Source organism: Labrus bergylta, chromosome 5 (genome assembly GCF_963930695.1).
Source record: "Labrus bergylta chromosome 5, fLabBer1.1, whole genome shotgun sequence".
NCBI lineage: Eukaryota > Metazoa > Chordata > Actinopteri > Labriformes > Labridae > Labrus > Labrus bergylta.
The window spans coordinates 15,076,460-15,103,153 of record NC_089199.1 but is presented as its reverse complement, the minus strand read 5'-3'; the positions used below and the strand labels follow the sequence as shown (position 1 = coordinate 15,103,153).

The 26,694-nt window shown below is 38.6% G+C and overlaps 5 protein-coding genes across 12 annotated transcripts in view; 2 read left to right on the top strand and 3 right to left on the bottom strand.

Moving 5' to 3' along the window:
• The window catches only part of erbb3a (erb-b2 receptor tyrosine kinase 3a), a 23,574-nt gene extending 23,082 nt beyond the window's left edge, over positions 1 to 492 (bottom strand). For both annotated transcript variants that reach the window (XM_020646824.3, XM_065954963.1), the window contains exon 1: positions 158 to 492. In XM_020646824.3, coding sequence (XP_020502480.1) covers positions 158 to 251 — 94 coding nt within the window. In that variant the 5' untranslated portion in view covers positions 252 to 492. The remainder of the gene's footprint in view (positions 1 to 157) is intronic.
• Positions 493 to 2,199: 1,707 nt separating this feature from the next.
• On the bottom strand, positions 2,200 to 8,358 carry arf3b (ADP-ribosylation factor 3b). Of its 2 annotated transcripts, none has more exons than XM_020646826.3 (5): positions 8,290 to 8,358; positions 6,331 to 6,577; positions 6,127 to 6,237; positions 5,899 to 6,023; positions 2,200 to 4,581 (listed from the first exon to the last, which is right to left on the bottom strand). In XM_020646826.3, exons 2-5 carry the CDS (start codon positions 6,476 to 6,478, stop codon positions 4,420 to 4,422), a joined length of 546 nt encoding a protein of 181 aa, XP_020502482.1. In that variant the 5' UTR covers positions 6,479 to 6,577; positions 8,290 to 8,358; the 3' UTR covers positions 2,200 to 4,419. The 2 variants fall into 2 exon arrangements, with proteins under 2 accessions (XP_020502482.1, XP_020502483.1); XM_020646827.3 differs by lacking the exon at positions 8,290 to 8,358 and adding an exon at positions 6,841 to 7,116.
• A 2,522-nt stretch (positions 8,359 to 10,880) lies between these two features.
• On the top strand, positions 10,881 to 14,872 carry fkbp11 (FKBP prolyl isomerase 11). Of its 2 annotated transcripts, XM_020646796.3 has the most exons (7): positions 10,881 to 11,021; positions 11,145 to 11,305; positions 11,434 to 11,496; positions 12,824 to 12,911; positions 13,031 to 13,064; positions 13,196 to 13,266; positions 14,098 to 14,872. In XM_020646796.3, exons 2-7 carry the CDS (start codon positions 11,207 to 11,209, stop codon positions 14,304 to 14,306), a joined length of 564 nt encoding a protein of 187 aa, XP_020502452.1. In that variant the 5' UTR covers positions 10,881 to 11,021; positions 11,145 to 11,206; the 3' UTR covers positions 14,307 to 14,872. The 2 variants fall into 2 exon arrangements, with proteins under 2 accessions (XP_020502452.1, XP_020502450.1); XM_020646794.3 differs by having other exon boundaries at positions 10,947 to 11,305.
• Positions 14,873 to 15,615: 743 nt separating this feature from the next.
• On the top strand, positions 15,616 to 17,304 carry LOC109993763 (small ribosomal subunit protein eS26). Its single transcript, XM_020646837.3, has 4 exons — positions 15,616 to 15,637; positions 16,588 to 16,765; positions 16,854 to 16,984; positions 17,213 to 17,304. Exons 1-4 carry the CDS (start codon positions 15,635 to 15,637, stop codon positions 17,246 to 17,248), a joined length of 348 nt encoding a protein of 115 aa, XP_020502493.3. The 5' UTR covers positions 15,616 to 15,634; the 3' UTR covers positions 17,249 to 17,304.
• Positions 17,188 to 26,321, bottom strand: LOC109993752 (zinc finger protein Eos). Of its 5 annotated transcripts, none has more exons than XM_020646820.3 (8): positions 26,208 to 26,321; positions 25,108 to 25,148; positions 24,906 to 25,010; positions 23,100 to 23,399; positions 22,669 to 22,836; positions 22,423 to 22,572; positions 22,067 to 22,198; positions 17,188 to 21,547 (listed from the first exon to the last, which is right to left on the bottom strand). In XM_020646820.3, the coding sequence occupies exons 2-8, from the start codon at positions 25,145 to 25,147 to the stop codon at positions 20,679 to 20,681; spliced, it is 1,764 nt and encodes a 587-aa protein (XP_020502476.1). In that variant the 5' UTR covers position 25,148; positions 26,208 to 26,321; the 3' UTR covers positions 17,188 to 20,678. The 5 variants fall into 5 exon arrangements, with proteins under 5 accessions (XP_020502476.1, XP_065811032.1, XP_029135707.1 ...); XM_065954960.1 differs by having other exon boundaries at positions 26,165 to 26,296; XM_029279874.2 differs by having other exon boundaries at positions 26,170 to 26,295.
• Between the last annotated feature and the right edge of the window lie 373 nt (positions 26,322 to 26,694).

Below are 26,694 nucleotides of genomic sequence, written 5' to 3'. Positions count from 1 at the left end.
GGTTTAGTGAGAAGGTGTATGTATTCCAGGTATTCACAAGGATTTGTCAAAACCACACCGCAAGTGTTGGTGGATTTTCTGGGTTATTTTAATGTAAAAATTGATCATGGACAGGAAAGTGTGTATAAAGTGTGTGAGTGTGTGTGTTTAAGCCCACCTCCTTGTGTCTGCGCGCTGCAGAGCTGGAGAGCACACGGCAGCAAGACCCAAAGCACCTGTTTCACCTTCCTCAAGAGAGGGTCGGCAGCCATCCTCGATCAAATTCCAAAGAAGGTGACGTTTAAAACATTAAACATCTAATCTATAAAAAGAGGTGTGTCCCTTTCTCGTCAAAAATCGTCTCCAGTCGTTTAAACCCGAGGTAGTCCATTCATTAGAGTTGCGTAAATCCACATCATTAAGCGGTTGTTTTTTTGTTATCAATAGAAGGAAATGTAAATCGCTCAGTAGTGATAAGTAGTCCGTGTTTTCCCTGTTTGACTATTGACTGAGCCGTAACTTTACGGATCTGCGTAAGAGCAATCACTGCGCGCAGTGATTGGAGCGCAGCTCTCAGCCAACCAGAGGCACGAGCGTCTGATTCTCTGGCACTGATTTATCTAACAGAGCCCTGCCTGCAGTTACAGCAATACACGAGAAATAAAACTTCATAAAAAAAACTTGGACACCTGATGAAGACATTGAAAACAAAAACAACAAACTCTCAAAGCACTGTTCCTCCATCACCACAACCACCAGTCCTTTTTGTTGCAAAATATCCTGCAGAGCAATTTGTAGAGTTGCACAGGAGTGATATTGTTATGCTTTTTACGTACACTTAATCACCTGTCTTAACATTTGTGGAATTATGGAGATGTTGGCTGTAGACACGGAGAGCATATTATTTAAGGGTAATGTATTAAATCCAGTTCTTAATACACATGTCCATGTTTTCTTTTCATTCCCAGTTTTTGGGTTTAAAGAACAGTGGTTTTTAATCCCCAAAATTAGTGGATTACAAGCTTTTCCTTGGAACCCCCCTATTTAAAAAAAAAAGCTGACCCACCCCCCAACAGAAAATACTGATACTGAATACTGAAATCTGCCAGGGTGGGAACCAATGCACTAAACTCACTTCCTTTTTCCCCTAATGGACTGGAAATCTGTCTCTTCAACAAAGAAAGGGCCCTTTCATTAAGTTCCTGACAATTAAAGAAACATACAAACAACAATTCACCTAAAAAAAATATCAGTTTCCTTTCTGTTATGTGTCATGCTCCTAAGAAACATATCTGTTCATAACAGTCATGGCGTTGACCCCTCCACACCTTCATGCGTGACATTTCAGGTATTTTATTGCTGCATCACTCTACCCCGGGATGATTATATTGCTGTACTTAGTACTCAGGTACAAAGTTGCTGGACATTTCATCCAGTTTCGAACAAGCAAAGTGTGCTGCAGACTGTGTTCTTCTTGAACCCAGACTAATATCTGGTTTGGTCAGAAAGTCTTATCTTTTTGACATCTTCATAGTTTGTCACTCAGGCTTCATGCAAACATTGTCTACCTTTAAGAGTGGGAGAGCTAGCTGAACGGCTCTGTAGAAACTGGCTCAGCCTGCAGCTCCAGTCTGTCTGTCACATACACAAACACATTTAAAAACATACTATTTCTTAAAGTAATTACAGAGAAGTATGCATCTAACAAAAGAGCAGACTCTAGTTCCCCAGAAAGAGTTATCCTAAGTCAAAGTCATTTCAAATGTCAGAGGGCTGTTCAAAACCAATAGTTAATATTTCACCACCAACAGGAAGTCTTTCTCAAAAGTATTTTTTTTTCTTTTGTCCTCACAGAAACAACAACCTGAGAGGAGTACAGAACTACAAGGTTGTAGCTTGGAAAGTGGTGACAATATCTCAATAGTAGCACAGTCTTTTATAAATTTGTATTCACTTAAACAAAGTATCACACACACAAGGTAACTGAAGAGGTAAATGTAATCAACTAATTTAAATGCCAAACACATCAACATCTGTCCATGCATATAAAGATCCAAATGTCTTCATCCATCTACAGATTTGGTGACTAGATACTGTTGCTAAAGACTGCCCTCGTCTGGTAAAGGTTTGCAACAGCAAGCTCTGCTCTTCTCATTGAATCAGGTATCATCTGTAAACATAAACTCTATCAGAAACACTCACAGTTACTGAGACAGGTCATACAGAAAATGAGTTTATTTGCAATACAGCAGGATTTTGTTTGTTGTCTTACATCACATATAGAAGTCTCCTTGCGTTCAGCACGGAAACACGGTCCTCCTTTTTTTTTCTTTTAAACCTTGTGTAACTACAACGGTACAGAATGACTCATCAGAAGTATTTCTCATTTGTGTTGTTTTTCTTCACACGGTTGATCATTGTTTCACAGACACAGTCTACATCTTCAAATAAAAATAAAGAAATCTACCACCAACTATGAATCAAGTATACTGGCCCAACAAAAAGGACAAAACCTTTGCCTAACCATAATGAACAGTGGTTCAAACCCAGCCTCTTGAGGGCGTAAAGGAATCCATCTGTAAATCATTCTTTAAAGATCAATAAATGGGACTCATAATCATAAAACCGATCGCCCATTCAGATTTTTTTTTGTTCATTACATTAAAGTCATCACTAAATATAATAAGGCCACAAACCAGAAACACCAAACTCATGATTAAACACACAATATATACTGATTATAAACAATGTGTTTATAACTTCGAGGAGTGTGATTACTGTAAAGTGTACTGTAACAGTTTATCAGTATTAGTACTCATGTATGGCACAAAGAAATGGTTGTACTGACAGGAGTGTGTGGATTCTGCTGGTATCAGTGGTGACTCAGGGATTTAGAAGTGAGATGTGCGATTGCTGATATTTGAACCTGCTTTCTTTTACATAATTATGTTGACACACCATTGAAATAAAGATCAAATAAACAATATTCACATTCAATTGACACAGTTTCCAGCTACAGAATCATCCACAAGCAGAAAGTCGGAGACAAAAACACGACAAGTGAGAGCAGCATGATTGAGGATGTGCAGGATATGTGTGCTGAGAATATCTATAGAACTGTTTGAATATTTAAACCATAAAGATGACTATGTTGTGTTTGTATTGACTAATAATTCAGAAATTGGTTGCTAGGGTTAGTTTTTGCATCAGAAAATGACGAGGGCATTAAAATAAAATCTACAACCAGCATCAACATCAATGCATGGGCGGATAATAAGCAACAACGTCAGCAAGATCTAGCAGGATGCATGCAGTGCAGTAGTTGATACTGAGCAGGATGTTCAAAGAAGTGGACACACCGATTGTGAAAATCAGTGCCGATACTGATGTTTAAAATAACAATTTGGCCAATTGCCGATTCAAATGTTTTTTCATGACTTCTTTTGGTGTAAGGCTGCCACACTGTCGACATTTTCTCTCATGTTTGACCATGAAAGCAGATCAGAGTTTGTCCACCAGGTAACTTCTTCTGCCAAATATAAAACCTCTTCTCTGAAACAGCAGTAACATATACTAGCTTGCCAGAATTACAATGATACGACACAACAGATGAACATTGCCTAATGACATCGGTTCATGCCACATTATTTACCAACCAGCCAATGTTTGTCAACGGGGCCCATATCAGGCGATATGCATCACTTACAAATAGAAATGAAAAGATTTTCAAAGAAAGGCCGCAAGTAGAAGATTTGATGTGAGGGAAATTCCAGTCCTGTTACAGAGTTGTTAATGATTCATCGAGACTGGTTTAGTTGCACAAACACACAGTACGCAAACACTCTCACACATATGTACACAGTTTATCTGAGTATCTCAGTATCATGTAGGAAAAAAAAGGACGCTAAAACCTGTGAGTTGACGAGAATCCGCCAGCTGCGATTGTTCTCGAACATAGCTCTGTTAGCCCGAAAGAAAGGAAAAATACAAACAAACAAACAGAAAGTGCAACTGACACAGAAATGTTCTTTACATGGACGACTGACACGGGAAAAACAAACATCAACGATAGGTCTTACTTGACTCACTGCTGACTCTGTGGAGTCAAATAAGACTTGGTACAGCACATAGAGACTAACATACAGTACATTTAATCTAAGGACAAGAGGTGGACACTGGAAAAGCAAGTGTCTGCTGTGATTGCTTACAGCTAATGTGCATTTCATTTTGTTCGTGTGAGTAGTTAAATATGAAGTAGATATGTTTACAATAAGCAGAAGATTATTAGGAACCTCAGCTGACTGAAAATAAAAGCCCCCCCCCATCCAGAATCTTACATTTCCTCCATCAATCAAACCCCTTGTACCAAACTCCCTTCCCATTTCCCAAAATCAAACAAAACCTTCGACATGTTGTGGCTGCTTGTTCCAGTTTTCCTTCTCATTTCTTGTTCTTTAGTTGATTGGCCAGCCAATCCAACCCCTCATAGAGGCCGTCGCCACTGGTGGCACAGGTGGCCTGGATGTACCAGTTACGATGGCGCAGGGAGTGTAAGCCCAACTTGTCTGTGATCTCTGCAGCGTTCATGGCATTGGGCAAGTCCTGTCGGTGAGGAGAGAGGTCAGTAATCAGAGCAGAAAGTTGGGGTCCTTTATTCAAAAGAGAAATCCTGGTTCCATGTTCTGTGGTAGAATTTTGCTTCTCCTGACACATTGGATAGTAAGAACAGAAAGTGCAATCTATAGACTCACAGCTGGGTGGCACTAAATCCTGCACACTGCTTCTTTCAAAGGAACCCTGCATTATTAGACATGTTGACCTTGTAGGATAAACATTTGTATCTTTTATATATGTTGTAAAAAAAAAAAGCCGCTACTTTGATTCAATTTCAGAAATATTAAAAAACGTCTTTTTAATTTTAAATTCACTCGTGGGCTGCTGTTTACATGGCAATTATTGACATGCTATTGAATGTAACACTGGGTTGTAAAGAACCTGGTTTGTTTAAACAACACAATCTTTGGTGAAGCTGAATTACAATACATCTGTAGAAATTATTCACCATGCAGTGTGAACACAATTAGAAATAAATTACTTGCTGGATATGAAGAGAAATGGTTCAATGATATCTTGTTAAAACCAAAATAAAGACATATATATCCAAATCAAGCACAATTGTGTAACTGAACCTTTTATCAAACTAAACTTAACATGAAGTCACAGTTCTTAGGCTGTTCAGTTGAGAACAGGAATCCTTCCTTGAGCTAATAAAGTCAGCAGGTATAAAAACCTCCTAAAGGAACTTAGACTGTGAACTGTGAGAATTAGGAGAAGTCGAGAATCTCTTCTTTCTGTTGTATTGTCCCTTTTATGATGAGTCCCGAACACCTTTGATAAATAAAATGTACACTTAAAATCCTGAAACATTTTTGAGCACTGATGATGACCGGATGGAGCGGTTGTTTTTGGACTCTACATCTGGAAGAATCATCAGAATACTTTGTTTAGTTAGGATTATAATTGTTCTGTGTCTACTTTTTGGTTTCTGGTCTCTTTGTGTTGATAATGGTGTAATAAGGGGTTAATTTCTGACTTGTAGTTTCTGTCATTCCCCACTCTCGCTCTCCTTTATTTCAGATTCTGTTGTCTCTCTAAGAAATGCATAAAAAGCCCCAAAAATAAATCTTTAAAAGAAAAAAAATTTATGTATAATAAATGTATTTAAATCACAAAAGAGCGGGGTCAACCAATAAGAAGTTACTGTTGTCATTGAATTTAAGTCACAAATGATTACAGAGCTTCTTTGAGTGTTATTTCTTCTCAAAGATACCAGAAGTTAGTGCAGCTGGGTGATCTTAATGTCAACCCTCCAATGCATTCAGTCCTATATGTATATGCAGAACAGTTATGGTTTCTTGCCTGTTTATTTGCAAACACAAGAAGGACTGCATCTCTCAGTTCGTCCTCAGCCAGCATCCTCATCAGCTCCTCTCGTGCTTCGTTCACACGCTCTCTGTCATTACTGTCCACCACAAAAATTAGACCTAAAACAGAAAAAAAAAGAAAGAAAAGTTGATTATATATGAAGCAGAAGAGGAGAGGGTTAATGTCTTGTTGTGGTGCTATCCTCTGATTTGCTCGGCTCACCCTGTGTGTTTTGAAAGTAGTGTCTCCATAGTGGGCGGATCTTGTCCTGCCCACCCACGTCCCACACGGTGAAGCTGATGTTCTTATACTCCACTGTCTCCACGTTAAACCCTTTAAGAACGACATTGTGTTACTTGTAAAGCAGACATAGAGAAGAGTGCATGACTTTAGAAGACATTTCAGTTTGACTGTGCCCATACATACCAATTGTCGGAATTGTGGTGACAATTTCCCCCAGCTTGAGCTTGTAGAGAATTGTGGTTTTTCCTGCGGCATCGAGCCCGACCATCAAAATCCTCATCTCCTTCTTCCCTATGAGGCTCTTCAGCAAATTCCCAAAAATGTTCCCCATGATTCAGATGACGTTCTTAATCTTCAGTCTGCGGCTCTAATCTTTATACTATTTCTGGAAAGTTTGATTAGTCCAGCTGGGATATATTATAAAGGAAGTCTGAGAGGAGGGAAAAAAACAACCATTTAGTCGTGCTTTTAAGTGCATGCTATGATGTCATGTGATCATTTCATCAGAGATGCTGTTCTGATTAGAGGACTAAATCACAAGTACCATCACAATGCAGCATTAAGTTGATATAATTATATCACAAAGTTGGAACAATATGATTTTAATTCAATTCAGGTGACTGCAATGGATATGCGACAGTATCCTATCCATATAAACTATTTAAAACAAACGGAAAGGTAACAGTGACTAACCCTAAGCCATGTGACCTGCCATCGGAGTTACAGAATATCTGATGTTGAAGATAATGATATGGACCAGTTCTTCCCCTTAGCCAGAAATTCTCACTTCTGAATGCATACTGCAAGGACAGGTGCAAAGTATGCTAATCGTCCTCAGTCATCCTGACATAGGACAAAGGATATGCATGTTGTTGCCATGACTTCAGGCTGCAGCACAATCTGTTCAGACCCCTTTTGCTGTTTTTTTTTTTCTTCCTCTTCTTCAAATGTTAGCCTGCAACAACAAAGCCAAGCCCTGAGAGCAAATGCAAAATGTCCTACATTACCAGATTGAGCACGACTTGGGCGTTAAATCCCATCACAAAGCCACCTGGACGAAATCAGGACACATTTCAGCTGTTTCTCAGATGTGGGGTCTGGATGTACACACATATAATGAACATGCATCTAAAGATTTTAAGTTAAAAAAAAAACTTTTGCAAACACAGCTGCTAGGAGAGAGTCTCAGTTAATGGACAGTCTGAGAACAAAAGCAATGTCTTATTTAAGTGTCTGAAATGATCTAAGCTCAATGGGACATTTACTTGATCACATATTACTGGCACGGCATTCACTCTTCACTATTTAGTTTTATTATCTTCATTAACATTATGGTCTCGACTTTCTGTGTGCTAATGTGCTAACAAGATAATATATAGAATACAAGCTGACATGTTTTTTTCCCCATATTATTTCCTCTAAAAGCACAAATGCATCTTTGGACAAGGTGCTATGTTGGAGGATATGTGCTCCTTCTAATGCCATAGTCAATGCAAATACTCAGAATTACATAAATGTATGTCTGTTCGGTCATTTCGATGTGGAAAAAGGTAAATGTTTGTTTAATTTATATAGCTTCATAAAATATTATTTATCATGAAGCTGTTTCAGAGTATTAACAGACTAAGTAAAGTTACTTCTAAGATACAATTCCTACTCTAAAGCGTCAGTAGATGTGAGGCTGTCCATGGTGCTGAATAAGAGAGGGATTGAACCAGAAGCAGGCCACGGTGGTAACGTGATACTGTAATTCAGCCCCGAGTGACTCAGGTTACGTTAGCCGTGAAGGCTACGGTAGGTAACGTTTCAGCCATTATTATCCGTGAACATCGGCCCGGTACATCCTTCCAATCAGGTTAACATTTCATTCTCAATTTAAACATGTTTTCGTGTGTTCTCCACTCTCCTGTCAGTCTAGTTAAGCTTTAACCGCGGAATCGATGATCCAGCCCATTCATCCATCCTTCTCATCACCTCACCGGGCACCCTGCTGTCAGAGAGCCGCCGCCGTCCCCTGCTCTAACCCAGCCAACATCCGGTCAACGCCACAAAACCATCTCGACCCCTATTATTTACTCAGCTGCTCAGACCTACATGTCTGTTATCGTTGTAATTGATGGTGGTGTCAGTTTCCTCACTTACCTTCGCCGTGGTGTCCTCCTCAACCTAACGTGGTCACGGTACTTTCCAGTGGACAACGCAGCAAACGAGATCTCGCGAGAGTAGAAAAACCAACAAGGAGCTTGGTGCAAATAAAAAACAAACGTTTAAACAATCAGATTTCTAACATAGACTGTATACATTTACAAATGTATTTACAGTCTATGATTTGTAGCCTAAATGTCTGTGATAAACATGGGCTACTTCTATCAGATTTCATGATTTTTGTTCATTCAATTCCAGATTTACCTTTATAAGACTTTATAAGACTTGGAAAAACTACTTGTTGTCTACTAGCCTTTTATAATAATAAACTAATGTACTCACAGTGACCCTGCATAGGATAACAACAGATAAATCATTAACATGATGATGTTCCCAAATGCTTGAATATTATATAATTAAGCTACTTGTTCTAATATTTAATTTTGTTCTTCCTTAATACAAACCAATATCAATTAATTAATAAAACTTAAACCAGAAACTAAAACCAATTAATGGTCAACTTACCTGTAATTGATATTTGTTCAAAAATGTTAATCCAATTTTATTTTATCACTGGAAACATTAAACAAAAGTAATGTAGTGGATGATGCTATATTTTATCATTTGTTTGTCACAGTGTTTTTTACCCTACATACATACATAGGGTGCAATATTGAATTAATTGACACTGAAATAATGAATGGATAAGAGACTGAATGAAATAGAAAATAAAATAACTACAAGACAGCAAGAGAAGGGAAAAAAAACAGTTTAAAAAAGTATGCCTTTTTAATCATGTCTTGCACAAATGAACGATGAGTGAATACTTATTAAACTACAGATCTTCAGGATTACATCAAGAGGTGTTTTTACAAATTGTTGGCAATGTCAAATTGTGGGAATGGTTCACACTACATTCGGATTACAAATTGTTCAGAATGGTGCATTAAGTTCCTGTTGAATGTGTGAACCTTTCAGACATTTCTCTAAAAAGGTTTTTGGTATTGCATAATACTTTTGCAATAATTTCATTGGACAAAAACAAGGGGAACTGCTTGGTTTCTAAATTGAAGTAAAGTTTGAGATAATGTGCTATTGCCACAGAAAATAATTTCCTGTGTAAATATGATTTCATAAAATGTGATGCAGTGGTTGAACATGGCTATTGAGACACATGTTAAAACCACATGAATTAGTCAGTTGTGTTTTTTTCTGTACTGCATTTGACAGTGTTTTATTACAAAGAGTCTGTATTGTCTGTTATTGCTGAAATGTTGATTTGATCACATATTTATAATGTTAAACCCATTGTAACAGACAAGGATCCTCGTGAATCAACAACACACTGCTTGAGCCTGCAAGCTGCATGGCATGACACCTGGTGTATTTATCATCACGCATCCTCCTGTCTCAATAGCTTCATCTAACAAAGCTCAATGACTTAACTGAGCATGTGGCATGGACAGCACAAACAGTGCCAATAAACTTCTATGATATCCTGCTGGCAAACAAAGGACTTCAGACAGTTGGTGGTTGGATTTTTTGTCATGTAGTGGTTCATTGTTGCAAATAAAGCAGAAGGGGAAGTAAGTATGAGTAATATGGGGATGACTAGATCACAGTTTTCAAGATGAAATAAAAAACTGAGTCTGAAAGGCTGAAATGCAAGTACTAGGGATTAATAGCCACACTCTAGGACTTTGACAAGAAACACTTTGGATTTGAAATTTTAGAGGGTTAAAGAGGCAGAGTTATAATGTCGTGTGATGACATATCAATGACCCTGATAACACGTCACAGAGGATCTGTGATGGTGCTCATATGTTCCGCTGCAAGCAAAAATAGGGAAATAAAGTGAGTCATAGGTGAAGAAGCATGTCAACAGTAACAGCTGTACAATGCATTAAAGAAACAATTAACATGGGGTCACAACATGCACAAAAAACACAAAATAAAATGTCACAGTATTTTTTGCAATTCTGAGATCATTTTCGGATCTTATCAACAAAAAAAAAAAAAATATGTAAAAGAATAGTCAATGGTTTGTTGTTGAATTTACAATTTATTTGCCTCTGTTTGTATAAAAACATCACTGTATTGTTCTACACTTGAATGGCTATTTATGCAGGTTTTCATTTTAGTTTTGAGTTGGACTCCAAACAAGTATCCTACACTACACATGCCGGCTACCTCTGGGGAAATAGATTTGAAATTCTGACTATGAGAAATGTGGTCACAGATAAACACAGGACATATTCTTTTAATGGTAACAAGCTTAATAATTTAAGGTACCAATAAGATTTATTGAACGTTGAAATTCCAATCTGATGGTAGTGGTGATGGTCACAACCTTATCATACCAACAAACATAAAAATGAATCTCATTATAATCTCAATATTAATAATTATTATTTTAATAATTATTAATATTTACCTACTTTAACAGAGAAATTATTTCTATACTTTCAGGTTAAAAATAGCTTCTACAAAGTTGCCAGGCCTGTACTAGAGGTGGTTTAGTGAGGGGAATAGCATCGACGTGGCGTGTACGCTGCACGTTTGTTTGAACAGGAGACGTCCCGATGACTGTGAGGGTCTCGATCTCCAGCAACGCCCCCTAGCGTCTCCACTCGACGCAGCTTCCGCTTGTCTCCCGCGGAACAGAAGCCCGATGGGATCATGGGATGCTGGGGGAATGTTTGAGGCGGGATCTTCAGGGACACCCAGGTGTAAGGGCAACGTCCACGAGCCGCTAGTCCTTATCGCTCCAGTATTATAACACATCAGCATTACGCGGCGCTGAGTCATCTCTCTCTCTTCCCCCCTTGCCTCTCTCTCTCTCTCGTCTGCAGTCGTGTGCAGAAGAAGCCCACTCGGAAGTTGTTGAATGGCAGATCTTTTCCAGTAGTTCACAATGAAGGCCAGCGTTTTCCTGCTCCTGCTCGCGGCTCTCACCTGTGGGCTCGCGCGGGCAGAAGAAAATACAGCTGAAGAGCTGCAGGTTGAGACTCTGGTGAGTGACACATACACACAGCTGGTACACAGCCACACTGCAGTAACACAGCAGCTCTATAACACAGTAACACCAACCTACGCTATAAAAGTGCTTCAGCGTTAACAGTGAACTCTTCTGACCCCAAGGTGAGACCCGAAACTTGCTCTGTACTTTCCGGAATGGGAGACACGCTGAAGATCCACTACACGGTAAGCAAGAAGAGCATTTCCACATCGTCAGCTCCATTTGTTCAGTGTAATGTGTAGTCTGTTGTGGTTTCATTTGTCCAGCTGGTGACGGATACAGCTGTTGTGTATGTGGCACCGTGTCCGTGTGAACACCGCTTTGCGTCCTCATGATGAGACTCATGCGGTCAGACTCAGGGCTCTTTTGGTGACCACTGGCCAGATTGTGGTTTAGAGTGCGCCATTGTGGTACATTTGGCGTCGTCTCGCTGAGAGTGACAAGATCGCCTCTGAATTTTTGCTTTGGAGTGATAGGGCGGTGCAACACGTCAGCAATACAAGCTCAGTCTGCCAGTGGATCAGAGCTGACACCACTTCAACCAGTGATTCCCAAAGTGGGGCTCACAAGAGATGTGACAGGGAGGAGGGGGGGGTTTAGTTTAAAAAAAAAAAAAATTTAAATTTAAACTTTAGGTTGGAAGTGAATCTACTGTAGTCGTCACAAATTAGGAAGTTTCATGTAAGAGTACTTTTAAACGATTCAATGTCTTTATGATATGTCAATAAAATGTTGATATTGGTGTGCATGTTAAAGGGTGGGGGAGGCTTTTAAATATTTTCATCTGTCAAAGGAGGCCCAGCAGACAGTTAGTGAACACTTACTTAAATCAATATGAGTAGACTACTACTGGCGGTTTTCACAGCCCACACTTGTTGATTTCAGGTCATTTTTATTATCAGGATATGAATGAATCCTCATTTTGACACATTAGAGTCATACAGCTTAGTATAATTATTATAATGTTTACCTATAAAATAAATGACCCCTGACCCCTGCTTGCCTAAACCAAACACAATCGGAGTGAATGACATTTCCTTCTTTTTCGAAAATGTCTTAGTTAGACATACAAGAAATATCTAAGTATTTTGTATATTTGTATGGATTTTCCTTTGCAGGATTAAAATCTCATCCCAAACGCCTGTGTAATATTCGAAGATGAGCAAGGACAGATGTCATTTTCCGGGAGGAAATTCTCAATCACTCATAATGTGTAGCTTGAAACATGCTGTGTAAATGTCCTGCCATGCATGCATTTCTTACATATTTATTAACTGATGAACCTCTCCAGTTCATAATACGATAAAGTAATAAGGGAAAGGGAGACTTTACTTGAGCACTATTTCTTACGTTACAAACAAAATATTTATAAACCAATCCAAGGCCGAAATCGTAATATTAAGCATTTAGGAAATGCGGAAAAAAATTCTCAAAGAGGAAAACATTTTTTAAAAAAATCTGTCAAATTTCTGTTGGTATGTCATGCCTCACGTTGTATGTTTCTCTGTTCAGGGAAAACTTATGGATGGAAAGGTGATCGATTCATCGCTCTCCATGGACCCTCTTGTTGTCGAGCTTGGAAAAAGAACAGTCATTGCAGGTAGATAAACAGTAAATCCGTTTGTGGAGCTTACTCGCTGAGACTTTGTTGTGCTAACATGTGAGAGATATTTACAGCCCTGCTTTGCTGATTGACTCTCTGTTTGGTCCTCTCATAAGGTCTAGAACAAAGCTTGGTCGGCGTGTGTGAAGGGTAAGTAAAAAAGTGAAAGAGCTAAACATAAGATTAACATTTCATACAATCATGAATGAATGATATTCTGAGATTGATTCTGAGAAATGCTTCCTCGTTATTTATTTTTAATATCTTTTTATTTCAATCAGGCAAAAAATCAAAGCCACTATTCCATCTCACCTTGCGTATGGGAAAAAAGGTTACCCTCCTACGATTCCAGGTACCACAATCAAAAACACCGGAAGCAGAATTGTCTGCAAGAGACGAGATTTTATTATCTAAAGCTTTTTCTTTTTTTTTTTTGAAGATTTATTTTTGGGCATTTTGTGCTTTTATTAGAGAGATAGAACAGTGGATAGATTGAGAAATCAGGGAGAAAGAGAGTGGGGAATGACATACAGGAAAGGAGCCACAGGTCGGATTTGATCCTGGGCCGCCCGCTTGGAGGAACAGCCTCCATACATGGGGCGCGCGCTCTAACCACTGCGCCACCAGCGCCCCTTATCTAAAGCTTTTTGATTGTGTCCAATTAAGTTTGAGCTGCTGGTAGTGTTGTTGGAAGTCTGGCTTATTGAACAAGTCTTCTGGATATCTGATATCAGTTCTCTGGATATCTGCTGTGTAAACCAGAGCCCAGTAATATCTGTCGACCCAGAGGCTTAAACCTATCAGGTGATAGGCTCTAACATTGCAAAACTAAGCAGGGATGATCAAATTCAGTAGCGCTTGTAACCACAAGGCTGGTGTTGTTCTGCTGTTTATTTTATTGACAAAGCCACTGTAAAGACTAAAATCAAAATGTTAGTTTGTTTTTCTACTGATTATTAAAAGCTTTAAAGGAGTAGGCCTTCAAACTATAGCCTCAGTGTTAAAAAGTCCTTTACAAGGCAGCGATATAGAACAGTATTACAGCAATACAGGGTTGATTAGTAGTTTCTGTTAAGTAGGATATCTTCTGTTTTTCTATAAATACGTGTAAGTTATTAACAAGTAAATGGAAAACATGATCAACATCTGTTGTGGTGAAACACTGACTTTGAACTTGTTCCAGGTGATGCTGTTCTTGAGTTCGAGGTGGAGGTGGTTTCTGTGATGCAGCAGACGCCGTGGCAGAAAATGGTCAACGATGTGTTCCCCCTCGTGTGTTTAGCCTTGGTGCCCACTCTGCTCGGACTGGTGGGAATTTACCTGTACAAAAAGGCCAATGCAGAGAAGCCAAGCAAAAAGAAGGCAAAGGATAAGAAGATCAAGAAAAAATAAGGACAAATGACAGAACTATTTAAATAAATTTTTTAATTGTATTGTGTACTCCATGTTTATTTAATATTATTCCATAACTGTAATATGTGTTTAAACACCTGGATACCTGGAGGATATTTTATATCTAATTATCTGCATTCGAAAACAACTGTCCCAACTTCAAGGGGATTCAACTAAATAAAATATGTCTCCCTCTTTAAGAGAGGAATAGCAAGAGATAGTCAGAATGTGAGTGCATAAAGGAGCTTTAAAGCTCTCTTCTTATTGATTTTTCTTTAATATAGCATATGTATTTGCATCTCCATGCTGTGTTTATCCATCTGTATATCAATCTTCAGAGCCCTTAACTGCACTGAAGCAAGACAACACAAAGGCAATCAGATGATCTCCTTAATTGCACTCAACAGAGTATTTTGAAGCTGATGCCACTAGTGCTGAATCTGGACCTACCAGGGATCCACAGTGCATGTCTTTAAGGCTCCAGAGCCTAAGTTAAGAGTAAGATATCATAGATGTATTTTATAAACAAAAAATCGTGGAATAAACTTGTCCTGTTTTCAAAAGTCTCATTACATTTATTTATTGAAACCTCCCTAAACGTCCCCCTGACGTGCCATACAAACTGCTGTGGTTATATGGTTGTGTGTGTAGGATAGTATCGGAATCCGAATTGTATTGACAAGTAAATGTTGAATCTGAATTAGTGGGAAATTAGTAGCTTTAATAGTATCCTTAAGTTGCAGCTATTTATCTATAAATTATTGTATAATGTATAACATCAAGATGAAAAATATGTGGCCAATAAAACACGTTTAATTACATATTGTCAAGTTCTGATCACATTAAGCTAAAACCGTAACTTTCTTAACAAAATGTGCTCCCAACAGTATCAATATATAGCTAATATGGCCAATTAAAGTCCATGATAGCCTACATGTTATGAAGATGATTGAAGGCAAATGTAGATGATGCGAAGAGCGGTAGAAAACAAGTACGTTTGTTTTAAGGTACGGCGTTGCTCTACTACAATGGTTACAGGCGTTTTTAAGAACTCCGCCAACTCGGGAGACGCTTGGGAACAAATTGAGACCACTAATATCCCTCCGCGAATAAAGGTTACTTATTTAAGCTTCTCGGATCATTTTGGGGATTTTTTTATTGCAAGACTGCGCAAATAACAGTCAATTACAAGGAAAATATAAAAAAAATTAATGAAAAAGGTTGTAATATTTAGTAATTTTTATTAAAGATATTTCGAGGGCGGAGCGGATGGCCCTACTTGTCGCGGTACAACCTCTTCCGGTTCTCTTTCCAGCTTCTCGTGCAACATGGTGAGTGTGTTTCAGCGGTGGCCGCATGGCAAAATGGACAAAAAAGGGTATTTAAGTCACGAAAATATACGTAATTTTACGTGTTTGGATGTTATAATCATTTTACTAAGACACGAAATGGGCAATGATCCAAAACTGTTGGTTTTTGTGATTAAAAAAAATACTTGGGGCCTAATGCTAACCGTAAGCAGGCTAACTGTGTAATGCATGTGTTCCTGGAGCTCGCAAAAGGTAACGCTGCAGTGACTGACTGTCGCTAAAACGTAGCGTGGCTTGAGAATTTTAGTGTATTTCCGAGTTTCACTTGCTAGATTACACGAACGCATCAGTTATTACCGAGAAAGAGAAACAATTTTATTGAAATCCGTGTAACAATGGCAGCCGACAGGAACACATTTTAAGATGCCGTGTCAAACAAGGCTTGCAAGATACCACTGCTAATGGAGAGTAGTCAGTCTATCTGAAACTAAATTTACCTTCATTTTATCGGTATTTCATATTGGCATGGGGACTTAAACTGCTGAAGTGCAAGAGTTTGTCTTTTTAATCTTCAAATTGTCGTTTCCCACTTACAGTAGTGACAATAGTCTGTCACTTTTTTTAGACTCGATAATCAGTTTAAAAATGTCTCAAATTACAAATTGTTGAATACAGTCTGTTAAGGGTTTGAGGACATTTGTTTTGATGTTACGTTTAATTAACTAGCTCACAAACTTTAGTCTAACTGAGTATTGTTTTTTAATGTTTTCAAACTAAAATAAGTTAGATTTATAACCACATTTGGGCATGTAAGTTATAGAATTAATCTGAACTGTTTGTCTGAATCTAATAAGCCATTTTGGTTCTTTGGTATTGGACAGTTATTGTACAACACATTAAAGTACCCAACCCTTTCTGATACTGTCTGTTGTTACATCTTTGTAATTGTGACTCTCTCTCCCTCACCACAGACCAAGAAAAGGAGGAATAACGGTCGTGCAAAGAAGGGCCGCGGGCATGTGCAACCCATCCGTTGCACCAACTGTGCCCGTTGTGTCCCAAAGGACAAGGCCATCAAGAAGTTTGTCATCAGGAACATAGTGGAGGCTGCGGCTGTGAGGGATATCACAGAGGCTAGTGTCTTTGACCGTAAGTGTCTGCTTTTGTTTTAATAACGTGTCTTTCTATTTGTCATTGTTGCTTTTCCTAAGCTTTCTCCACTGTGTCCCGTCTGCAGCCTATGTTCTACCAAAGCTCTACGTGAAGCTGCACTACTGTGTCAGCTGTGCCATCCACAGTAAGGTGGTGAGGAATCGCTCCTGTGAGGCCAGGAAAGACCGCACTCCACCACCCAGATTCAGGCCCCAGGTACTTTTCATCATTATATATTTATACTTTTTTAATATAGTACATCCTGAAGTGTTGAATGAATTTGACTGTAAATAATTGTAGAAAAAGAGCACAGGGAAGTTAAAACACATGTTCATCACAACAGTTTATTCATTCAACCTATTTATGACAAGTAACTTCCACATAAAATGTTTTGTTTCTCTCTGATATAGACATCTAAGTCTTTTTTTTTTTTTTTTTTTACAGGCTGGTGCACCAAGAGCTCCTCCAAAGCCCATGTAAAGCAGAATTGGAAGATGCTGTACTCTTGACGAATAAATACAAAATTGTACAAAAACTTTCATGTATTCGGTTGTTGTTCTTCCAATGTATTTGGTTGTGTAAATAACAAGCCTTTTAAGAACCTTATTTGTAGTTGTTTCTTAGAGTACAAAACTTACAGTAGTTTCAGAACTATTACCCAAGAGCATCATGACATTTTATACATTAAAAAGGCTGTGCAGTTATTTCAAGCAGTAGCAAACTGTTTTTGAGAAATCTGGAGGAAAAGAGATGTTTGAAAAAGAAACATTTAAACCATAAATAACAAAATTAGAACTGAGCTTGTTTCAGAGTTGGAGTAGACAGTTTATTTGGTTGTCCTTAAGACTACAACAGAAAGGTGGCTGAGGAGCAAACAGTGGTTTGACATGCATCAGGTTTAAAAACTACATAACACAAAATATTTATGTATTTAAAAAAATCTACATCCCTTAAAAACCGAAATGGGCTTTTTTAAAATTACTGACTAAAAAAAAAAGATGAGACTGCTGTGGATTTAGCTAATTAATGGAATCTTTAAAAATATGTAACATTTTCACACTTCGTCAAAAAAAGCTTCGGCTTCAGCTCTGTTTGGAGGTTTTGCACATTGTATCTCAAGTTATATCTTTGGCTGCTAGCAGTCTGCATTACTTAGAACCTATGGTTCTGATGCATCAATGAGGGACTATTTAATCATACTGGTTCAAGCCAGTGGGTTTAGTTCAAGTGTACAGATGGTGTACAACAATTTCAAATCTGGCCTAAACAATGTGGCGCTCTTGAAAGATGGGCTTTAAAAGTGAGAAATTCACTTACAACAGAAATGTGAAATTTTAACTGATAAGTAAATAACACAGACCTTGGGCTAAAGGCACAACAGTAACGTCAACAACACATCACACCAAATGGTAGAAGAATTGCACCTTGGCCTTTGTGCAGACGGTCGCCAGCAAACAGAAAATACACAAGGAATTAGGGTGAACGATGTACATGCTTGGTCAAAGCATTTTTTGGCCATCAAAACCGACATGACAACTTTTGTGTTTAATATTTAACATTAATGTCAATTCAAATGTGCTCTGGGTTAGGTTTCTGAAAACTACATCAGTCTACACTTGTGTTAAGGCAGGATTAGATTGCTGTAAAAGGAAAGTACGTAGGGACGGAAAAAGAACATTAAAACCTTGAATGTATGCTTGTGTTTCTAAACTGAGACAATCATTGCAGTGCATTGTGTCTGAGTAACTTTCTATCTCTTAAATCTCATACAACAAAGTGGATAGAAACCAACGTCCTTTACAAATAAATCAAAAACAAATGTAGGTCCACTTAAGAACTTGTAACAATTGTTAAAATGAAAAGTAAATGGAGATTAGCAGTTGTGATATTTATTTGAAAGAGAACCAAAAGTCTGGAGAAAACTGCAGGAATAAAAAGAACTTCTACATCTACAGGGTTTTACTGACAAGAGTAATGAGAAGAAACCACAGCCGCCTCTTTCTTCATACTCTTCTGTACAAATATAGATAAGATTTGTAATTTTTTATTTAGCCTTTCATAAGAAAAGTTCTTGAAAGTAAGAAGTGGTGGTTCTTTGGCCATGGAGGAACCATTATTAGAACCGGTGGCGCTGTATAGAGCCACAGCCACGGTGATCTAGAAAGAATTTAAAAGCAAGTACCTTTTTATTCCAAAAACAGAAACGGTAGTTCAGAGCTTCTGCCCATCTACACCACTATTGAAATCAGACGAAACCAATGAACCAGTCACAACACTAAGACTAAATATCCATGTAAAGCCTTTGTTTCTGTTCAGTCTGCATTAGGAATCTGAAAAGATTTTGGTGATTTAAAAATACCCCACATTTTCTTTAGCAGACAAAAAGTCATTTGTCAAACCAGTGAAAGACAACTCTGTCAAATAACATTTGTTTTAATGAAACTGTTAGGACTGTAGTAAACTGTCACTCCAAACTGCACTAGTTCATGTCATAAAAGCTTGTGCAAAGTGCCATGCACATGAAGTCATTAATCAAAGTTCTTTGCTGATTCATTCCCGAAAATCAATCCAGCTTAAGTTATACAGGAGAAGATAATCGTTGTGCAAAGCTATTAGCCAGAACCTTTAGTTTAAAAACTTTAAAGCAATTCTGTGACTCATGGTCAATATAATCAGCCACAATGATCCTTAAGATATGACTGTGGAAGTTTATGTCCTTCAGCCTGCTCAACAAGGTGTGATCAGGGTGAAGAAAGGCACATCACAATGAGATAGAACAACAAAATAAGATCTGAATATATCATAAACAATGACTGATAGTTTTCACTTATATGTAGTTATGAAAGGGAAAATGTTTAAGACTTGTAATGATCCTACCCGCTTCAGTAATCTCTAAAACTGTGGCAGTGAATCTCGTACCCCTTCCCCCTGGTGAGAAAAAAACCTTCCATTAGTTTTTCTCACACTTTGAGAGAAATGTGCAGATCAATGTATTCCATAAAATAGTTTAATATAATTTAAGTATTCTGGTACGTATCAGTGCAACCAAAGCAGTCATAGAAAAGAAAAACAAAACAACAACAAACATTTCATACACTGCCCCACATAGCATTCACACAAAGGCCTTCATTTTCCACCTTACCTATTCAACTTCACCTCCAAAAAACATCAGGCTGTCATGTTCTTCCTCTATCTCAAACACACACTCAAAAATGTCCAACCCAACCCTGTTAACAAGAAAAGTGCAGTTTTTAATTCATCAACGACCCCGCAAACACATCCAGTCGACTTGGACCCGGTTTCTGAGTTTGGTCTGCACTTCGTCTCACATTATATCAAGCTTTCTATGGTACAGAAGGAACCCCAAGTTCGATAAAAACATTGCCACCCGCAACATCAGTCAGAGAATTGTTCCAAATTAAGTTCTCTAAGAGCAAGGTAATACAATTTCTTAAGAATCCAATGTAGGTGAACCTATGAACTTTATTTAATTAAGTATTCATTTGTTTTATCTCCATTAAAGTGCATGAAAAGTGAAAGCTTTCAGGTTCTTGACAAACATCAGATTTGTCAATTTGTGCATCAGGTTTGAATCCCAACTCAGAGCAAGGCACATGTGCAGATGAAAAAAGTGCTTTGGCTCTTCATCTACTTTGGATTAAATTTGATTAAAGTGCATTTTAAATTGGTCCATTGTTCAAAGTGCATTCAAATTAATAAGGACCATTTTAAAATTTAAGAAAAAACACAAATAAACCTGTCATCAATGCTAAATTCATCACAGCCTGTTTGAGAGATTCCTATCATTTCCTCTTTGTCTCTTTAAACGATTGTGCAGACCAAACCCAGAAAGGTCCTTGTCTCAGTGTAAAATCAGCTCGATCCGAAGCAGATTGTCCGCCATTTTCCTTCAGTCGAGGATGTGCTCCCCACGGACAATGTGTGAAGAAAATTCATAGCGGTCTTGGCTTCGGTGGCCGCAGATGTTACACTCGAAAGGCTGCCGGAACCCATGGCAGCCCATGTGGATGGTAAACATGACGTGGTCCAGGAAAAGCACACGACAGTGTTCACAGCGGAAAGATCGCACAGCTCGACCCTCCCCGTCTACAACCCGAAAAGCCTCTCTAGAGGTAGAGGAGGGTGCTGTGGGTGAGCTGGGAGTTGGTGCGAGGGTAGCAGTTGGGAGAGCTGAGTGACCCACATCCTCTCTTTTCACCTCCCTATCTTTGGCATGGCTGGGACTGTGTCTCTCCCGACTCCTGTGGTGTGCGTGATGAGGAGGCGCTGAGTGATGGTTGTTAGAGTGAAGGAGATGGTTGCGGTTGTTGCTGTGTAGAGTTGGAGTCGGTGCAGTGCTGTTGCATGGCTCATCCGGCATGCTCTCTGTGTCAGTAGAGTCCTGGCAACCATTGCTAGGGGAAGGTGCGTGACTCCGCGCTGCTGGGAGATCTTCATGACCCTCTGCAGCCTCCCTCCCTCCTACAGCTCCCAGCCTAGCTCCAGTGCCTGTACAATCCAACCTTGGGCCCAGAGCTCCAGAGGGGTGAACTGAGCTGTGGACTGACCTTAGTTCTGATAAACATGAAGGATGAGTGGTGGGAAGGTGTAGAGGCCTCAGTGTGTCTCCTCCATTACCCTCTACACCTGCATATTCTCCTCCCAGACCAGTAAAGTGCTGAGCTTCAAGGTCCCCTGTGTGCATCTCCCTGTCTTTATCCAAACCAGCACTGAGCTCATAAGGTGCATCTGCCAGGTTGAGGCGGATAAGCTTCTGTCCTGCATGAGGAAACACGATCTTAATTACTAGAAGCTTTGCAAGAATCTGTATTTTTATACAGAAATTTTTTAAAATTTTATTACAAGCATAGATGAAAGCACTTAGATGAAAGTTCTTTCAGAGTCAAGATTTATGTATTTCCTTTCTGAAATTCCAAAAGTTATTGATATATATAAAGTGTAAATATATACCCTGTAGTTCCAAGGAATATAAAAAAAAAAATCGAAGTGATGACATCCATCTAATTTTTTTTTGTGTGTGTAGGCTTTGGTTCATGTTTATCAGGATTCTCTTTTTTCACTGAGTCATAGTTTGATTTTGTTTTATTGTCCTGAGCCTGTATCCTCTATTGTAGAAATAACAACTCATAAAATCAGCCCATAAAATCTTGTTTCCCTTCAACATTTGATTTGGAGCAATAGATAATCATAGATGTTTGAACAGAAAAAAGCATTACTTTTTTATCTGTTTTCCAATTCAGTTTCCTCAAGCTGTCCACACTGAGAACAAATGCTCACCTACAAATTTTTGTGGTGTGGATCTCTTGCGTTTGGTGATACTGTTGGCAAGCCGATCAATAAATGCCATCTTGTCTGAGGAGGGTTGCAGTAGAGAGTCGGGTATAAACTCTAGCTCTCTCATCTCCTCTCCTGCACAGAATACAAACAAATTGTAATGTTATTTTGGGGTGATTAAGTTGGAGGCTTGTTTTTCATTACAGTGCAGTGTATACCAAAATGTAATAGAAAGGGAACCAAGCAGTGGTTGTCCACCTAGCTTTGTTGAGGCAGTAAATTGTTGTGATGTACATTCTCGTCTGAATAATTATACTTAACTTCTGACAGGAATTCTCAATGAACACCAGAAACAGTACCTGGATTCTGTGCACTGGATGGCTGCTGCGACTCCACACTCTGTAAGTAGCTGTGGCAACGCTCACGGTGCTCCTCCAGGGTGCTCTGCTGCTTGTAACTACGGCCACAATAACTGCACTTGTATGGTTTCCCTACAGTCGGCGAGGACACTGGGAAAATAATGGGAAGATTGCATTATTAGTGTTATTTTCTATAGAAAATGTTATTTTTTATAGATTCAATTTGTTAGCTGGGATGTATCGTACCTGCATGAGTGCGAAGGTGACCAGTTAGTGCATCTCTTCTTCGACAGGCATAGCTGCAGAAAGGACATTTAAAGGGCTTCTCACCTGAGTGCAGCTTGATGTGGCGGAGCAGGTTACCCTTTTGGGTGAAGGATGCTCCACATTGATTACACTGGAATGGTCGCTCACCTGGAAATAGATCCAATTCATCAAACCAACTTCATTTACCTTATTAGGCATCAAACACATTGGGCATTGTGCAATATTCACTCTTTTTATTTCTCCTATTGGTATGTACAGGTGGTTTAAATAATTTAAGGCAATCAACCATTATCTAGGGTTATATAACAACTAAGTAACAGTTAAGAAATATTAAGATATGTCTGTATCAAACTTTGTTTTGAAATATTTTTTGAAGTGAATGCATGTTTTCTCCTAAACTGATCAGTCACCTGTATGGCTGCGTTTGTGCACCATAAGAACATTAGGCCCAATGCAGATCATTCCACAGATGTCACACATGAGCTTTCCATTTGGCATTCTTGGGGCTCCAGTGGGTATGGTATCTGGGTTGGGGGATTGGATGGGAAAGTCGTTATTGTCCCCAAGGGGCAATTTGCTGGGCTGCCTGTAGCCTCCAACAGGGTCAGAACCATGCTCAGGACCTCCTTCCTCGACCCGTTCTCCTCTCTCATCTTCAGTACTGCGACCAAGGTCTTCATCACTGTACAGCTCCACTTTAATGGAGTTGGCTAAAGAGTCAAGCATAAAGAAATGCTTGAATGAAATCACATATTTAACCAACATGTTGACAGAGTGAGGAGAAAAGGACAATAGAAAAGACATAGTCACAACTTGACAGAAGAGAGTGGCGTCCATTGTAAATACAGAGCATATTAATTTTTATTTATTTATTTTAGTTGTTAAGGGACCATGTACAATATTAAACATAAATGTTGCCATTTGATGCATTGTACTAGAGTTAGGTTAGAGCTAGTTTGCAACTGCAGTCTCTTGGCAGGTTAATATAGCTGTATAAAGTAAATGGTCTTTAACTTTTATATCGCTTTTCTAGTGTTCTGTCTACTCAAAGCGCTTTTACACCCCAGGTCACGCCTACCCATTCACCCCACATTCACACACTGATGGCAGATGCTGCTTTGTAAAGTGTCCATCAGTATTAACTTCACAGGCATATATATATCATACAAATTCCTACCCCACCGCCAAAGCAGTGAGGTCTTGCCCCAGGACACATCGGAACATGGGGCTGCAGGAGCTGGGGATCGAACCCCCAACCTAGCACTGAGCCACAGCCACCCCTAAGTGTCATTTGAGTATTAAAATTGTTGTAAATATAATGTTAAACTATTACACAACATATGGACATTTCAAAAAGCACAATACAATGATATATTGATTGGTGTTTTGTACAAAATAAAGGACACTTTGGATTGTGCTTCTCTCCATATGTTGTATTGTTTGCCTGTTCTTCCATATTTTAGTTATTGTACCGAGGTAACATGTATGCGACCAACACTGTGTTACAGAAAAGAGCGATCAGACTTATAAACAAGGTGAATGTTAGAGAACATACTAACAGACTATTTATCTGCTCACATGTATTGAAATTTCAAGATCTAGTTCATTTGAAAACATTACTAGTCATGTTTAAATACAGAAATAGATCATTGCCTGAAAATGTTCAGAAGTTGTTTGTGTTTACATCTAATGAGAAGGATAATAAACTGAGATTGAATTTTAAAAGTCCATTTGCACACACTACATTAAAACAAATGTGTAGTTCAGTAAATGGAGTTAAATGATGGAATTCTCTCGACAATCACTTAAAATGCTGCTCAAGTATTATACAATTTAAAGAAATGTATAAAGAAAGAGTTTTGGGAAATTGTGAATTTATTGAGTAAATCTAAATGATTGTATTTGATTGTTTCTATATTGTTGATTTATTTTTGTTTTGTGAAAGAAAACAAAACAACAGGTCAGCCATCTTATTCTGTTTCAATAGCATATTTTGTTATTAAGAAAGGGGCAGGTATTATAAATTTTCTTCTTCCTGCTCCTTTTTGCTTATGGACAGTGTTATATTTTGTGGGAACCAAACACTAAAATGAGCAAATAAATCAAATATGAAATGAAATGATATATGACCCCATGATTTACTTGGACATAATTAAAACCATAACCAAAGATTTAAATTGTTCTTTTGTACGATTCAGACTTTCTTTCACACTGACCACTGAGGGAGCGACTAGGAGAGCCCTCTTTGCTGTTTGGAGTGCTCGCTGTTGGTCCTCTAAGGGCCCCAGAAAACTCCCTCTCCATTGAAGAGTCTCCACTTGCTGAAACCAGAGGGAAAGAAAGGCATCATTGTCATACTTATATTTTGCATAGCTTTGTAGGAAGGTAAATCAGTGAGAAAATAAACCGTAATCCTACCTGATATGTAAGATTGGCCATTGCAGTCTTCAACGTCCATACTAGTCAATATGAAATATGATGTCAGATGTTAGGATGATGCTGTCTGAGTCTCACATATTCATCAGAGTTAAGACTGTACTCATTCCACATTAATCATGAAGAAAGAGACATGTAGTATTTACAGGTGTTGGACATGTCACATTATGATATTCAATTCACGGATGCATGGGAGGCCAAACTGGTATCAGACAAGACAAAAAAAATCTCCAAATGCAACCTAGTCTTTCAAAATCAATTAAAGATTAAGTGATGTTAATTTCACATACCCTGCAGCAATGTTTGACTAAAATATTAAACAACTACAAAAACAATATAAAAAGATCAGCTGATGGAGGCGTATTGCTCCTTTAAGGGAAAAAAAAGGAAAACTAATTTAGAAGCTAACTTAACGCAAACTCTCTAACATTAACAATATATCAGCTGATTGGCTCAGTCTGGCCTCAGACAACAGTGATGAAGTAATTCAATGTACAGCTAACTCGATGCCAGGCCTCTCTGTAAAAACAACATGTAGCCCACCACAGACAGAGATAGCGCTTGGCCAGATAACAGATAACTTAAGTTTACGGGTGGGCCTTGCCAGCTAACGCTAGCTCACTGCTTGTGATGAAAACTACCCTTAAGCCAAGCTAGCTACACTAAACACCACAAGGTTACAACCCTTTGCCATCGTCAACAGCTTACATTGAAGCGTTTAACAGACTGACTGCTAAGTAATGTGGGCGAAGGAACAAGACAAATAACGACGTTGTGTCATAGCTTGGCTGACTGATGTTAAATTGGACATTCAAGTATCGACTACGGTATGTTTGACGCTAGCATAACAAACCGAGGTTAGCCTCTACTGTGTAAGCTAGCTAGCGTCTCAGTATTGTTTCCTAAACGGTTGCTATGGCAGCCACCGCCTCCCAGATGCTACTGTTAGCCACTTGGTTGTTAGCTAGCTAACTTGCCTTCCCTGAAGGGCTGGAGCTGACTTTAACAACATGTCACAGCGGAGGCAGAAGGAAATTACGTTACTTGTACGGATCCCCGCACATCAGGCGCATTCCTCCTACCTGTCAGGGCCGTTTCAGTGAGTTTATTCTGTATTTTCATCTGCCTGTTTATGACGGCAGCATCTCCCGGCAGCGGTTACCCTCTGCTCCAGACAATTTCCGGTTGGATTCCTCAAATGTAGCGCGCGCGCGCGCACACACACACACACACACACACACACACACACACACACACACACACACACACACACACACACACACTTTTGATTTTCAAAAGGTACAGGGATGAGGGAGAGCTTTAAGAAGGAACAAATAATAATAATAATAACAATAATAAAATAAATATAATAACAATAATAATAATTGGGTTTACAAGTTCTGTATACACAGGTGTATGTTAATGTGTATTATATATATATATATATATATATATATATGTAAATTGTACATATAGTAGCCTATATCAAATTGTATATATAGATTGTATTAAATGTATAATTGTAAACATACTGTACCAAACTGTATAGATATAAGGATTGTATAAATA